Source organism: Onychomys torridus, chromosome 11 (assembly GCF_903995425.1).
Source record: "Onychomys torridus chromosome 11, mOncTor1.1, whole genome shotgun sequence".
Classification (NCBI taxonomy): domain Eukaryota; kingdom Metazoa; phylum Chordata; class Mammalia; order Rodentia; family Cricetidae; genus Onychomys; species Onychomys torridus.
In genome coordinates, this window is record NC_050453.1 from 47,379,025 (window position 1) to 47,393,781 (window position 14,757).

Consider the following 14,757-nt stretch of genomic DNA (forward strand, 5'->3'; position numbering starts at 1 on the left):
TTATTATAACCTAGTTGTGCCATAGACATTTGCTCAGGTTACTTTCCCTGAAGTAGAAACATTTTTCAGGGACAAGGAAGGCTTCTCAGGTTTGAAATCTGCCAAGAGTTGATAAATGTGCCCCAAGGAAAGCACTTGCAGAAACTCACAGTGTTCATTCATCATTCTCTCCAGCATTTTCTCTTCTTACCTTTATTGTTGACAAGTCTATCGTAACACAACTTTGATTTTTTAAGTTAAATTTCACTACAAGTTGGCAAATCTTAATTTTGATATGTAATTTAGGGTTAAGATAAACACAACTAATGTGTAATAACTGAGAAAACTATGTGAAGTATTCACTAATCCCCCGCAGTAATTAATACATTTATAAGATGATAATATTAGGGGGTTTCCCCAGTAATTTTCAGTTATACAACATAATGCTATTGCTACAGCCATACTGCAGTATCTCTCAAATATGTTCTTTGTGACTAACTGAAGCTTTGTAAAAGTAAACAACTGTCCCTTTGAGACGCAGTGTCCAGTGTCTGCTTCAACATCATTCTTTATTTTGATAAAAGTAAAACTGAATGTATTCACTCTCTCCAATTGTGTGTGTATATGTGTCTGTGTGCGTGCACACATATATAATATCATGCTTTATTTTGAGTGTTGGTTATTCATGCCTAACACCTTTTGAATAAATTCTACCATTCTCCATACATTAGTTTTCAATAATGCTTATATTATTATATATTATCATACATTATCCTTTAAATAATGTTATTTTATTTTGAGGACTATTTTAATTTTGCATGGTTGTAATTCAGCAGTTTTAAAATGTATATGCCTGAAGCTGCTGTACATGATTATGGGTTATGTAGTTACTAAGAAGAAATTTGAAAATACTTCATTATATATCTCTCTAAATATTCAAAAATAACAGAAAATGCTTTATCCATTAATATAAAATGGGTCTAAATATGATTATAAAAGTGGTCAATTTAAGGTGAGTAGTCATTTGTGTCATGTGGATGTGAAGGCATACAAAACATGCTGGCAATGTTTCTCTGAGAAGTGAAGCTCAGAGGCTTCCAGAGAATTGTAGAGAAACATAAGAAAGATGATCAACTGATATACTGAAATGACAATATTTTTTTCTTAATAAATGGTTGATACTTCAACCATAAAGTAGGCTGGACTCCAACAACAAGAGAACATAAGCAATACACAATACATCAACACCCTTATAAAACTTAAGTGAGCAGTAACAAATGCAATATAAATATCTACTTGAAAGATTAAAAAATAAAAGACTTTCCAACTATGAAATGAAACATTGTTTCAACAAGATAAAGTAGTCCTTCAATGATATTTTTGGGTCCAGACTGAGAATATGTTAGTAAAATCTCTATCATACCTGAATCTTCAAAGTCACTGTTGAAGGCTTTCCATGTTTCTGTTATTCGAAGAAGATTTTCTTCCATGGCTTGAATGTCCATGGAGGGGCAGTTGCATTCTGGGAATTTTGGGCCACAGTGGCACCAGCAGTCATTATCCTTGCAGATAAACTCCCCCTCCGAATTACAAGCAATATAGCTCAATGCAGCCTGCACAAAACGTTCCTGAAGATAGTCGGGAAGGAGAACTTGAAGCCCTTGAAAGACAAACAAAGTGATCAAGTTTGTGGCACCATAAGTGTGGCAAGAACTTGCTCATAACACCAAGGAGACAAAGCAAATGTTGGTATTTTAAAACACGAATTCATCACTGCTTAAGAACTGCCATTAAGAAAAATTATCTGCCTGTATAATTTCAATACACTAAGACTGCATGAATATGGAATCTCAAAGTTTACAGAAATGGTCAATATGTTACACATTTTACAACAATCCTTTGGGTCTTTGACGTAATTAATTAAAACATTTGATTATGTTTTGCAAAAGTTACTGTGACCCTACCTATTTGAAGACACATACTCACTGTTTTCTGCCTCTTGATTTCCATACTTACATTGTAATTTTAGACTATCACCTTGCACAAACAGAGACTATAATATTATGAGTTGGGTTCTAAGAGTTTGGCAAGGTTTATAGGAGGGCAGATCTCAACATAGGACAACAAGGAGGCCTACCTTATATGATTTTATTGTCTAGGAGCAAGCCCAGAACTGTGTAGAAAGGAGCAGATGGGCTGGCATAGTTACTCAGTCCATTTCTTTGCTGTGTGTAGGTCATTCCTACTGATGTACTTCATTACTGTCTTAGAAGCTAGTTTGGTAGTCACTGTCTCTTGAGGGAAGTGTTATTGGAAGTAAACTTTAAAGGAAATGTTTGAAAATTTTCATTTAATATATTTTGAGAAAAATATAGCTTCAATTCCAACATTTTTTACTAGATAAGAAAGGCGTAGCCCAGTTGTCATCAGAGAGGTATAATCAGCAACTAATAGGAACAGATGCAGAGACCCACAGCCAAACATTAGGTAGATCCAGGGGAACCCTGAAGAAGGCAGCAGGTGATGCTTGTGGTATCTCAAGAACACCAAGGGTACCTGGCCTACAGAATCAACTAAACAGTGCTTATAGGAGCTCACAGAGACTAAAGTGACAGGCATGGACAATGTATGGGTTTGAGTGAGATCCTCTGCATGTATGCTACAGTTGTGTATCTTGATGTTCATGTGGAAGTCCTTACAGTGGTGATGGGGCTATCCCTCACTGTTGCCTGTGTTTGGAACCTTTTTCCTTCTACTGGATTGCCTTGGCCAGTTTTGATATGGTTTCTGCCTAGGTTTATTGCAACTTGTTATGCCATGTTTTGGTTGGTATATCTGGGAGGCCTGCCCTTTTCTGAAGAGAAACGAAGGAGGAATGAATCTGTGGGAGAGCTGATGTGGGGTGAACTGGTAGGAGTGGACAGAAGGGGAAATAGTTGCATTCAGGGTGAAATACACTAGAGAAGAATTCAAACCAAAACAAGACAAAACAAAAACCAGTGAAATATTCTAACCAAGCCTCACATGAGGACACATGATTGTCACCCAGCAACTGAAGAGCAGAGGCTGCAAGAAGGAAGATAAGATATTCTAGGTCATCCTAACTTATGTGACAGGAAGGAAGGTGTCCTGTGCTATTTGAGTTCTGATTTTGGAAGAAAGAGTGAAAGAATGAAGTAAAGAAGGAAGGAAGGAATGAACAAAGGAGCAAAGGAAAGAAAGAAGGAAGAGAGGAAGGAATGAAGGAAGGAAAGGAGGGAGGGAGGACTAAGGACAATGGTTAATAATGTTTAATAATTAAAATACACATCCCCACAAGTGAATCCACATGTGTGCACACATTGGAGCATATGTCTACACATGAATAAACATACATAATCCCATATACACCATGCGTATTTACAAATAAAAAAGGAAAAATCAAGACAAAAAGAATCAGTAGGTAAAAATAAATAATAATATATGGAAAATTGTTATTTAACCACTAAGTAGTAATTATTTACTCCTAAGCTAAATTTGATAACATTTGCATTTCTTTTGTAACAAAATCAATTCATTATTTTTGCCCTAGACTTTTACCTATGAGCCGGAGTTAATTAAAAATCACGCATTAATATTCAGGGAAAATGAATTTCACAAATCCTTTGATAATTGCAGTCATATCCTACTGTCCATTTAACAATACCATATATTTGCCAATATGTCTATTCTACACATTTGCTTATTTAGAGTATTATTTTAAAATTTTCAGTTTAAATTTAAATAGCAATATCTTATTTAAAGGCTTATTTAAAATACCATTTATTGGTACAATATGAATGTAAAAATAACTGACATGATACTCTCCTATCATTGGCAGTATAGTTAATAAAAATAAAATTACTGTAGTAGTATAATAGAATATAAATTAATAACTATTGAGTATTGATGCATTTAGTTTACCGGATATTACTAACTGGGTCATTAATTTTATTAGCCTTATCAGAGCAACAAAACAGCTCATTAAGGACAGCATTGACCATTCATGTGACTCATGAATAGCTTTCAACATTGTGGAATTGATTTTCCATGTTGAAGGATGACTATTGATAAATCATACATAAATCAATGAGAGATTTAAAATGTTTCACATAGTATGGTTTCAGTGTGCAGGGACTATGACAAGATTGATGAGGAAAAATAAACTTGGAGTCTGTTCATAGGCTTTCTATATGAGAAAGAAGCTTATAGAACACATCTGAATTAAAATGACATTTAACCAGGTAGAGTACTCTGGTGTTACTTTTTTTTTTTTTTTAAAGAATATATAGAGAAAATAATGAGTTTTGGAACTACAGAACATATTAGATGGCGGCAGCTACTATAGATTTGAAAAAAGCAATACTACCTTTACATTGATCTAGAAAATTTTCCTCCTCCATTAAAAAAACTCAATGTGTTTTTCAAAATATTATCTGAAAGATAATGTATCAGCTTCAAGGAGAGAAAAGCCATCCACACTCCTGCACCACCTGAAAACCACACTATAGACTGGATGGCAAGAGACACCCAAGGCAAGGTAGAGCCATTTAGAACCAAGGGCCACCTGGACTTCAGGCCTTCTAAATAAGAAATAATCCATGTTTTATACCGTAAACCTATACAGCTACCCCATGACTGGCGACATCAAATCTAGAGGGTAATCTATTATGTCTGCTTTTCTAAACAAGAATGACTTCAACTATACTTTAAATATCTGTCCTTATGACCACAGATAAGTGTAGCTTTCATAACTCTTCAAAAGAAACTTCTTTTTGTAGTAAGTGAAAATGAATATAGAAAGTCACAACTGGTCAAAATGAAGAGAACAACTGACCTGAGGAATTGCAAGAGCCAGATGGCCGGGAAGCCTGCTGATAGTGTCTCCTGTTTATGACAAGGAACCTGAATATATAAAATCTCAACTATAAAAGTGCGTAAGCGAAACCTGAAATGTATAACACTGCCTGCCATACCAACATGGATGTAGATAGGCTCAAAAGACCCATAGATGAAGAATTTCCATTTATGGCTACTGACAAAGAATCAGTCTTCAGCAGAAGCAATCCACTTGACAGATATACAGTCCCAAGCAGTCAGTCCTAAACATGTACACATATAGGCAACATGGCATTAACACAGCAGGTTGTATTTATAGATTTAAACACTTACATGAGTACATAACTATAATAATTAAAGAATAGGGCAGTGAATTTCAGAGGGAGTGATGGGGAGGAAAGGAGCAGAAACATTGTGTGAATATGGTACATGCAATGAAAATTTAAAATATGAAGGAACTAGAATATGAACATTAAAAATAAATGTGCATTGTGACCTGCATACAAGAGAGATTGCATAGAACATGTGCAGTCATGTATATACATATACAAAAATCCCGTCTGGGAGCTCAAAATTCTAGTCCATGACCCCTAAATACTTTATTATATTATTACATTTCTGTTGTTTATATTCACACTTCATTGCTAAAACCACCTGAAAATGAAAATTTAACCAAGATATATAAATTTAATTATAATATAATGTTATGTTACATAATAATCACAATGTAATAACTTTAGAATTAAAATCTATATTAGAAATCCTCCCAATATAATCTCTTATTAAAAACTACTCAAATAATTTGAGAGAATTAGGTTTATTATAAATGATTTTCAAATCAAGTATAATCTCCTTGTTGAGATTCTTTTTATGACTTATTTAGATAATTTTGCATATGTTTCTTCTTATTCTCTTTCATCTTTCACTTGGACTCATTTATTTGATATGTGATAGCCACATCATTAACTATACACTATGTTCTATTTCATGTTTGTCATATGTGTATGTGTCTGTACATGTACTTCAGTGTCAACTGTGAACTGCCCACTGTGGGTGTTGGCAACTGTGCCTGGGTGCTCTGAAAGTGGAGCAAGTGCTCCTCTAATATGTGTTCTTACTGACAGAAAAATATTTAAAGTTTTCGAAGTAAGTTTATTGCCAATATGGATACTAATTAGTAATTTTTTCTACATATATGGATAAGTCATAGTAATTTTATTTTGAAGTTTTGTTGCTCCTCAACAGTGTTCTTTTCACTAATGCCGATGCTTTTTTGTGGTTTCCTAATAAAATTCCACTTTGAGAGCAACTTCTCTTCAACAAGAGTAAATGTGTAAGATAGAATTTACAGGAAAAAAAACCCGTATTTTTGTTTCTTCAAATGTTATATCAGAATTCCAAATTATGAAAAATGATCCATTTGAATTGAAAGTTCAGTCCTGCTTAGAAACACATGCAAAGCAAATGTATTCTTGCACTTATATATCTATAACCACCATGTACATCTGTCTGTACCCATCTGTTATATCACCTACCTAAGGAATTGTGGAAAGACAAAAAGATACACAATGAACCCTTTGCAAGTGATTCATGGGCAGACTAACTTGCCACGTGAGGTGAAATAGCGTATTCAGAACGGGAAAAATGGCAGGAAAAGGAATTGATGATATTATTGCTGATAGAGAGAGGTGATTGCTCTCCACTTCTTGCAGGATAATGGAATTATGTTAAAAGGAGGCATCCAGGCTGTGGGACTGGGACCTGTCCTTAGTGCATGAGCTGGCTGTTTGGAACCTTGGGCTTACACAGGGACACTTTGATCAGCCTGGAAGGAGGGGACTGGACCTGCCTGTACTGAATCCACCAGGTTTAAATGAGTCCTCAGGGGAGTCTTGGGCCTGGAGGAGATGGGAATACAGGGGAGGGGGTGGGGACGGGAGTGGAGAGGACAGGGGAACCCATGGTTGATTTGTAAAATTAAAACACATATATAATAATTTTTAAAAGGAATTTTTAAAAAGGAGGCTAGAAGTATGGTCACAACAAAAACTGCACTATTATTACAAACTGACATGCAGACTAATGTGACTGGGAAAGGGAGTCTCCAGGATAATCTCCTAAGGTGATTCTAGGAGTGATTTTTACTCTTGAGGTGTGAATAAAGTCAAAATAGACAATCCAAAGTTGGGGCTTAGTGAGCAGAAAAAAAAGTGAAAAAGAGAATGTGATTTTGTTCTTTACATTAACATAAAAGGTTCTAAAATGTAAAGGAGTTTTTATTCAGTTCATCATGTTTTTCAATATAGGCATATGACTTATTTTTTAATTATGGTATAAGTGCTTGTGTTTGTGTGTGTGTGTGTGTGTGTGTGTGTGTGTGTGTGTGTATGTTTGTCTCTCTTTATTGTGCCTGAAACTCTCTCTCTCTCTCTCTCTCTCTCTGGTGTGTCTGTGTTTCTGTGTGTGTGTGTATATACAGGCAGTGGATAGACAACATGAGAGAGTAAATCATTTCTCTCAGTAATTTAGTCCCCAGGAACAGAACTCCATTGTCAGGCTAAGAGTCAAGTGTCTATAGTCACTGACCATCTCATCAACCCGGAAGTTCTTTTCATGCTGTGAATCTATATGATTCACATAAAATAAAATAAGAATTTTGTTAATAAATGATTTTGTAGAGTATATTTTTAAATATTTCTTGCATTTTTGATCAAGCTTAATATAGTGATGTAAAACAAAATCTCACATTAAAAAGAAAAAGCCAAGGAGATTTAACAGTGGTGTTTACATTGTCTTTTTTATTTGAAATAATAAAAATATTTCAATAACTTCAAAACTTGAATGATAAATTTCACCTGACATAAGTATTAACATAGTTTGTAATAGTTTTAATATTAGAAGTTATGATATTTATTAACCACATAAGATAGATACCGATAGATACTTTAAACAACCTACTCTGGATACATTTTGTCTTCACATGTGTAGAACTGGAAAATAGGCTGCAGTTTCTAAATGATTTCATATAAAACTAGATACAGAGCTAAGTTATGAAGACCTGAAATTAATTTTATAAATCTATAAGAAAAAATGACTCAAAACTTAACTCTTTATAGACAATTACCCATCTTGTATAATCATTAGGATTATGTCAGGCTACTTCAAGTAATATTTATGTCACAGTGCATTTTTACTGTTTCTTTTTCTTTTATTTTTTTTTAGAAAATATTTAATTTTCATGGGTGTGGGTGTGTGCTGAATGTGTGTGTACATCATATGCATGAAGCAGCCCATCATAGTCAGAAGGGGGCATCAAATCCCCTAAAACTCGAGTCAAGGGCAATTATGAACTGCCATGTGGATTTTGGGAAGCAAGCACTAATCTTCCATAGTAGCAGCAAATGTGCTTCACCACTGATTTCTCTCTAGCCCCTTGTTCTATCTTTTGCTTTTAATAAGGAAGGACTACACATACTTGTGTCTTTTTGTGAGCACACATACACATTCTTGTGAATGTTTTTAGCAAAGCATCCTGCATTTAATCAACTTTCAAAACTGTATGAATAAACTGACAGATAATGCTTATCATCACAAAACCAATCTATATTGGAATAACAAAAATCAAAACAGTTTGATATAATACCATCTGTACTTTACTTGCCAGAAAACTAAGACAACATCATCTGCTGTATTAAGTTAACCTTAAATTGCCTAGCATATTCTATCGGATGAATAAATAGGATAATAAATTGTACCAAATTTCTAAGAAAAAGCCATAGACTATACAAGCATATATAAATTTCCTCTTACTGGAACAGTGATTGCCGTTTACAAGAAAAAATACTCCCAAGATAGGATTTAATTACTATTATTACTTAATTTGTGAAGAAAAATAAGTTGATTTTTTTCATTTTATCTAGATCATCAAATATTTTAAAATTGATACATTAACCTTGTTAATAACTTTAAATTCACAATATATATGTATATATATATATATATATATATATATTTTAAGATATATTATTATTTTTATTAACATGCCAATGTATATGTCTGGGTGTAGTTATGTGTACAAGAGGACAAGTACCCAAGAAGGACAGAGTTTTCAGACCCTCTAGATCAATACTTACAGATGGTAATGTGCATCATATGTGGGTGGATGGACCTGACTCAGGACCTCTAGAAAAGCACCTTATGCTTTTGGGCCACCTCTCCAGTGACAAATGACTTAATTTTCAGAAAAATAAACAAAATTATAACTTGATAGCATATCATATAGGCTCATAAATAATTAATAAAATGTTACCTACATACCTTGCAACTGAATTTTATTCTCAGGACTTTGAACCAGAACAGAGCTGACAGAATCTAGGTTGTCATAGTTACTGCAGCCAAGAGGACCGGTCCGTGTTTCTGTCACCTGATAAACAAAACATCAACTTTATTACATAAATCAGACTTATAGTGTTGTTTCTGCTAAGTATTCTTGTCTCATACTACATTATTAAGCGTTTGATGGTGAACATCACCAAAAGTTCTAAAATGAAGTAGAAATCAAGAGGTACTTCAAAAAACAAAGATGAGCAAAGAATTATGTCTCCAGCTAATTGTCTCCTTTTGAGCCAGGCATGAATCTAATACATATGAAGATTATTTTGGGAAAAATGTAAATAACATAATTATTAGTTTTTCAAAAAGGTAACAGGACCATACTCTTCAAAGCTGTTTGAAAAATTTGACTTATATAATAATTATTTATAAATAAAAAATATACCAAATTCACTTCCCAAGCTACTGTATAAAACTCACCATCAATTTTGTTATAGGAAATTGCAAATATATAGACTTTTATGGATGCAGTAACTTCCAAGCTGTTTGCCTTCCATCTGCTAGGCAGGCAGGATATGTCCCTGTTCAGTAATTGTCTTAATTTGAAGACTGTACCCTTTGCATGCCCCTCATCCAACCAAGTTTTTGGAATGTTCTCCTTCCTCTATGTTGGCTAATCTATTTTATTTATGTTCAAGATTAACCTCATGCAGAGAGTCACACTAAGACACCCTTGGTGTCAACCCATGAACTCTCTCTATTAGCTAGTCTCTCTGGATCTGTGGATTATAGTATAGTTATCCTTTACTTTTAAGGCTAATATCCACTTATGAGTGAGGACATCCCCTGAAGGGGATTGGAGGATTGGAAAGGGGAATAGAGGAGAGGAACTGGGAAGAGAGGATGGTGCAGGATGCTGCAGCTAGGATGTAAATAAATGAATAAAAAACATAAATAAAAATAAAACCTAAAATCTTTTAAAATAAAAAAAGTACTTTGTTCTCAATGCAGAGTAAAAATCTTCTTATCTGAGCTGACAGCACTACCCCTAATAACTATAGACTATCTAATATAAAACTGAACACGAGGCTTGAGGAATCCCTTTCTGAGTTGTTGGTTAGTGTTATCCAAGACTCAAAAAAATGATAAAAGTTTTCACCCTTGCCCTTGGTCCCCACCTAGAACTTGGAGTGAAATTCCTATTGCTTAAGGCATTATGACTTTAAACATGCAATCTTGAGGACTTAAGCTAGATCTGACCTGAGAGTCTTCTATTTAACAACTAGCATTCATAGTGGAGGGTTCCATGCAAGCTTCCATGGAATCATTCAAAATTCTTTCTTAGATATGGTGTCTATGAATTAAAACTATGATACATCATGGCATTATATACCAAAGGCAATAAGTCTGACATGTATAGCTTGGCAATAACCAACTGCTGTCTAATTGTAATTAATGCCCTCAAAATCATCCTTTCCATTGAAAACTACATGCGCCTATATAGTCAAGGAAGTTGGGGAAGAGCCAACAGCCATTTTCCCAAAACAGTATCATTCTAACTATATTCTAAATATTTATCATATTTATCTTTGTAGCCAGACAATACAGGTTTCACACATCAGTCTCCTTGCAACAGATAGAAACCAATACAGAAAACATAGGCCATCAAAATACAGAAAACAATCTGTGGTGGCAAGTCTAAACTTATACATCTATTGCAATTCTCCTTTTCCTAAGTCTCAATTGAGTATCATAGAGAAAGAGAGAATGAAAAGGCTTTAGAAGCAAGAGCAGCAAGATATTGTTATGAGATTTTTGAAGTCTCATTAACCCATGTATGTCTAACAAAGCCAAACAAGGATGGCATCCATATTTTTATACTAATATGTAAGGAAGGACTATTAAAGGTGTCTCAAGCTTAGACATTGAACTACAGGAAAGTAAGGAATTCTGACAGCAGGAGAAATAGTTTTCCCCAAGAAAAAAACCCCAGGTTATCCAATACCAAGTGACTAATGCTGAGATCATATACAACCCATTAACGCTATATTGACTGAGCAGGTTGTATTTACATATTTTGGAATGTACACACATGCATGGACACACACTTACACACATACGTCTTTTAAGGCTGAGACAAAATGCTATTTTGTATAGCCTTGTTTTGGTGTTAATATAGTTACTTATAAACAAATACAATATCTTTATAGTGGTAGTCAGAATGTAATTGACCCACATAAGTTCAAAGGGAGTGGCACTATTAGGAAGTGTCACTTTGTTGCAGTATGTATGTGAAAGGATGCGCTGCACTGGTGAGTCAGCAGAAGAGTCATAGCCATGGCTGAATCCAATATTAGTTTTTAAACCTTTATTGGTGGGAAGGGGCTGGCAAATCCAGGCCTGGTGGAGGCAGAAAGAGGGTAGGAGCAGAGCAGAGAGGAAACAGAAAGAAAAGCACAGAAAGAGAATGTGGGGATCCGTGTGTGGCTTTTTCAGGCAGAGATTGCATGACCACACAGCTAGTATGTCAATGTTGTAAGAAGTTAGACCTGGAAGAGTGAGAGCAGGATCCTAACATTATAGTCTTGTTGGAGAAAGTGTGCCACTGTGAGGATGAGCTGGAGGTCTTATATATGCTTAAGGCACACTGGTGTCTCAGTTCACTTCCTGTTGCCTGAGGGTCAAGATGTAGAATTCTCAGCTCCTTCTCCATCACAATGTCTGCCTGTATGCCACCATGTCCTGCCATGATGATAATGGACTAAACCTCTGAATTATAAGCAACCAATTAAATGTTTCCTACTCTAAGAGTTGTTGTGGACATAGTGTCTCTTCACATCATAGAAACTTTAGCTAAGACACTTACATATTAATGATTCCAGATTGTGCCTATCATTGAACATGTATGTGTGTGTGTGTGTGTGTGTGTATGACCAGTAGCACACTAATACCAAAATGTTGGTTAAGGGAAAAAAAAATCTTTGTTAAATATCACACAACAGAAAATAATAACACCCAGGAAACCAAAAAAACAGAAGTTTTTTGCTCTGCAGCTAATGACACAATTGAGAAGTTTTTGTAAATAAGACTAAATAAAAGCCCATTTACATTCATTGAGTGTAATTATATATGCTTTTGAAAATAATACATTAAAATATAAACATGTATTTTATTTAATTGTGCATTGATTTTAAGGTATTAGACCTTTGTATCATCACTGATTTTTAACAATATTATTTGAGTACAATTCCTACATATTTATACATTCTTACATTTTTGCAGTAGTTAGCAGTGAATATAGGGTCTTAGGTATTATCATTAAGTTTTGTTTCACTAACCAGCACCATGACCCTAAACATACACTTTATCAGAATAAGCATTTTTCTGTTTGGATCTTTCAAATATCATATAAATAATTTGGACCTCTTTTTGACAAAACTAACTTCTACTTCTCAAAAGTCAATATAAATGTTTGATCAAATAAAGCTTTTATTTCAAACTAGCTATGTCATATTATTTATATATACATGCATCTTATGAAGCTTTTAATGTTTCTAAGAATGTTACAAATAATCAAAGGGAAGAATTTCTTATCTCTTTTGAGTTCTGAAAAACACATAAATGTGTCTCTTCCCCAGATAGTGTCTTGTCATATGTACTACTTCTTGGTTACATGACTATAATACACAGAAAGTAGCAATATTATTATTTGTTCAACCTGCCATTTTCAATAAAAACAGTAATAAATGTCTGTGTTGGAAATATAAGCAACTAGATAAATGACTAGCCCAGAGGAACAACTGCTAATATTTTCCCATTTTTGCTTGTTTACTGTCAGAGTTTTATTACACATGAAAATAGTTGAAACTAGAAGAAATAGCTGTTTTTATCCATTGTTTGCTCATGGTATCAACACATTCACAGTCATTTATCTTTCACAGATCTTTGATTTTTTTATTAATTTATTTGTTTTTATTTCACCCATACATACAATGTGTTTTGATATTATCAAATCCCCACTCCTTCCAAGTCTTTCCAGGAACCTTCTTTCAAATCATCCAAAATTCAGGTCTTATTTTTTGTTTGTTAATTCTGCTTTGTTTTGTTTCATTTAAAATCTGACTCTGAATAGTGCTGCCCAGTTGCTAACAGGAGTTGGTCTCACTGAGTGGGGTCATCCGACCTAGATTCTCCACATGGTTCTACCTAGAAGTTCACAGAAGAACTCATCCAGAGCCTTTTCTTTGAAAAGACACAGTTTTATTTCACAGGTAAACCTGGTTATACAGAATTAGCTTTTGAGAAATTATATATAACTCTGTTTATATCAATTAAACACTGGTCCATTGGTTAAAATCAAGTATCTCATTTGTAAATTTTCCTTGGGTTAAGTTGAATATGTCATGAATATGAAAGATAATCAGGGGCATACAGGAGGAGTTGAGTTGTGAGAAGGGAGGTCAAATATGTAAATATTTCATGCATGAAATTCTCAAAAAATTAAACAATAAATGAAATTGCTCACTTTTCTTATTAAGGACCTATAAATAGCAATAGCAGCATAAAAAGATGCTACTATGCACTTTACAAATCATTATTTTAAAGGAGAGATGCAAAGTAATTGTATTGATAATACTGCAAAATAATCGTTTTCTTAAACCATCACTGAAAATGTCTTCATAAGTAGAAAAAGACATAACCTAAGTGTCTAGTATAAAAAGTATGGATGTGACAAAAGGCATGCAAAGACATTCACAAGGGCATTCTCAGTACAGCCGGTTAGCAGTGCAATTTAGAAAAAAAGTCACAATTGCTATCAGTTATTAATATAAAGTGGAAGTAAATTTAGAGTCTGACTACTATAGCAGAATATTAAAGACAATGACATAGAATAAGTAGGAATAGTTCCTATAAATTTAATGTGCCAGATGTCCATTATGATTATGTTAAAATTAGATGAATTTAAAAGCAATAAATAAATAAATAAGAAAATAGCATGCTTCCTTTTTATTCACTAAAAGAATTAGGCAAAGTCTGTATTTAAGACCTCCTCCCTCCTTCAATAAATGTCATTCAGCATTAAAAAGAAGAAGAAGAAGAAGAAGGAAGAGGAGGAGGAGGAGGAGGAGGAGGAGGAGGAGGAGGAGGAGGAGGAGGAGGAGGAGGAGAAGGAGAAGAAGAAGAAGAAGAAGAAGAAGAAGAAGAAGAAGAAGAAGAAGAAGAAGAAGAAGAAGAAGAAGGAGAGGTGATCAAGATCATGAAGGGGAAACCCACAGAGACAGTGCTAGTTGGAGCTCACTGACTCGACTGACATCTGGGGAACCTGCATGGGACTGAACTAGGCCCACTGAATGTGGGTGACAATTATGTGGATTGATCTGATTGCCTATTCCCTGTGGTGGGATGCCTTGCTCAGCCTTGATACAATGGGGAGGGCCTAGGCTCTCCTTCAACTTGGTATGGCAGACTTTGTTGACTATTATGGGAGGGAGGCCTTACCCACTCTGAGGAATGGATGGGGGTAGAGTGGGAGGGAGGTGAGGAGGTGGGAGAAGGAGAGGGAGGGGGAACTGGGGTTGATATGTAAAA

The 14,757-nt window shown here is 34.6% G+C and overlaps 1 protein-coding gene across 1 annotated transcript in view; it reads right to left on the reverse strand.

Annotated features, from left to right (window-relative positions):
• Nucleotides 1-14,757, reverse strand: part of Brinp3 (BMP/retinoic acid inducible neural specific 3) — a 391,357-nt gene that overhangs the window by 113,743 nt on the left and 262,857 nt on the right. Inside the window, exons 5-6 of the mRNA XM_036202492.1 lie at nt 9,154-9,259; nt 1,403-1,639 (exon numbers count right to left, since the gene is read on the reverse strand). Of these exons, the coding sequence (XP_036058385.1) occupies nt 1,403-1,639; nt 9,154-9,259 (343 nt within the window). The remainder of the gene's footprint in view (nt 1-1,402; nt 1,640-9,153; nt 9,260-14,757) is intronic.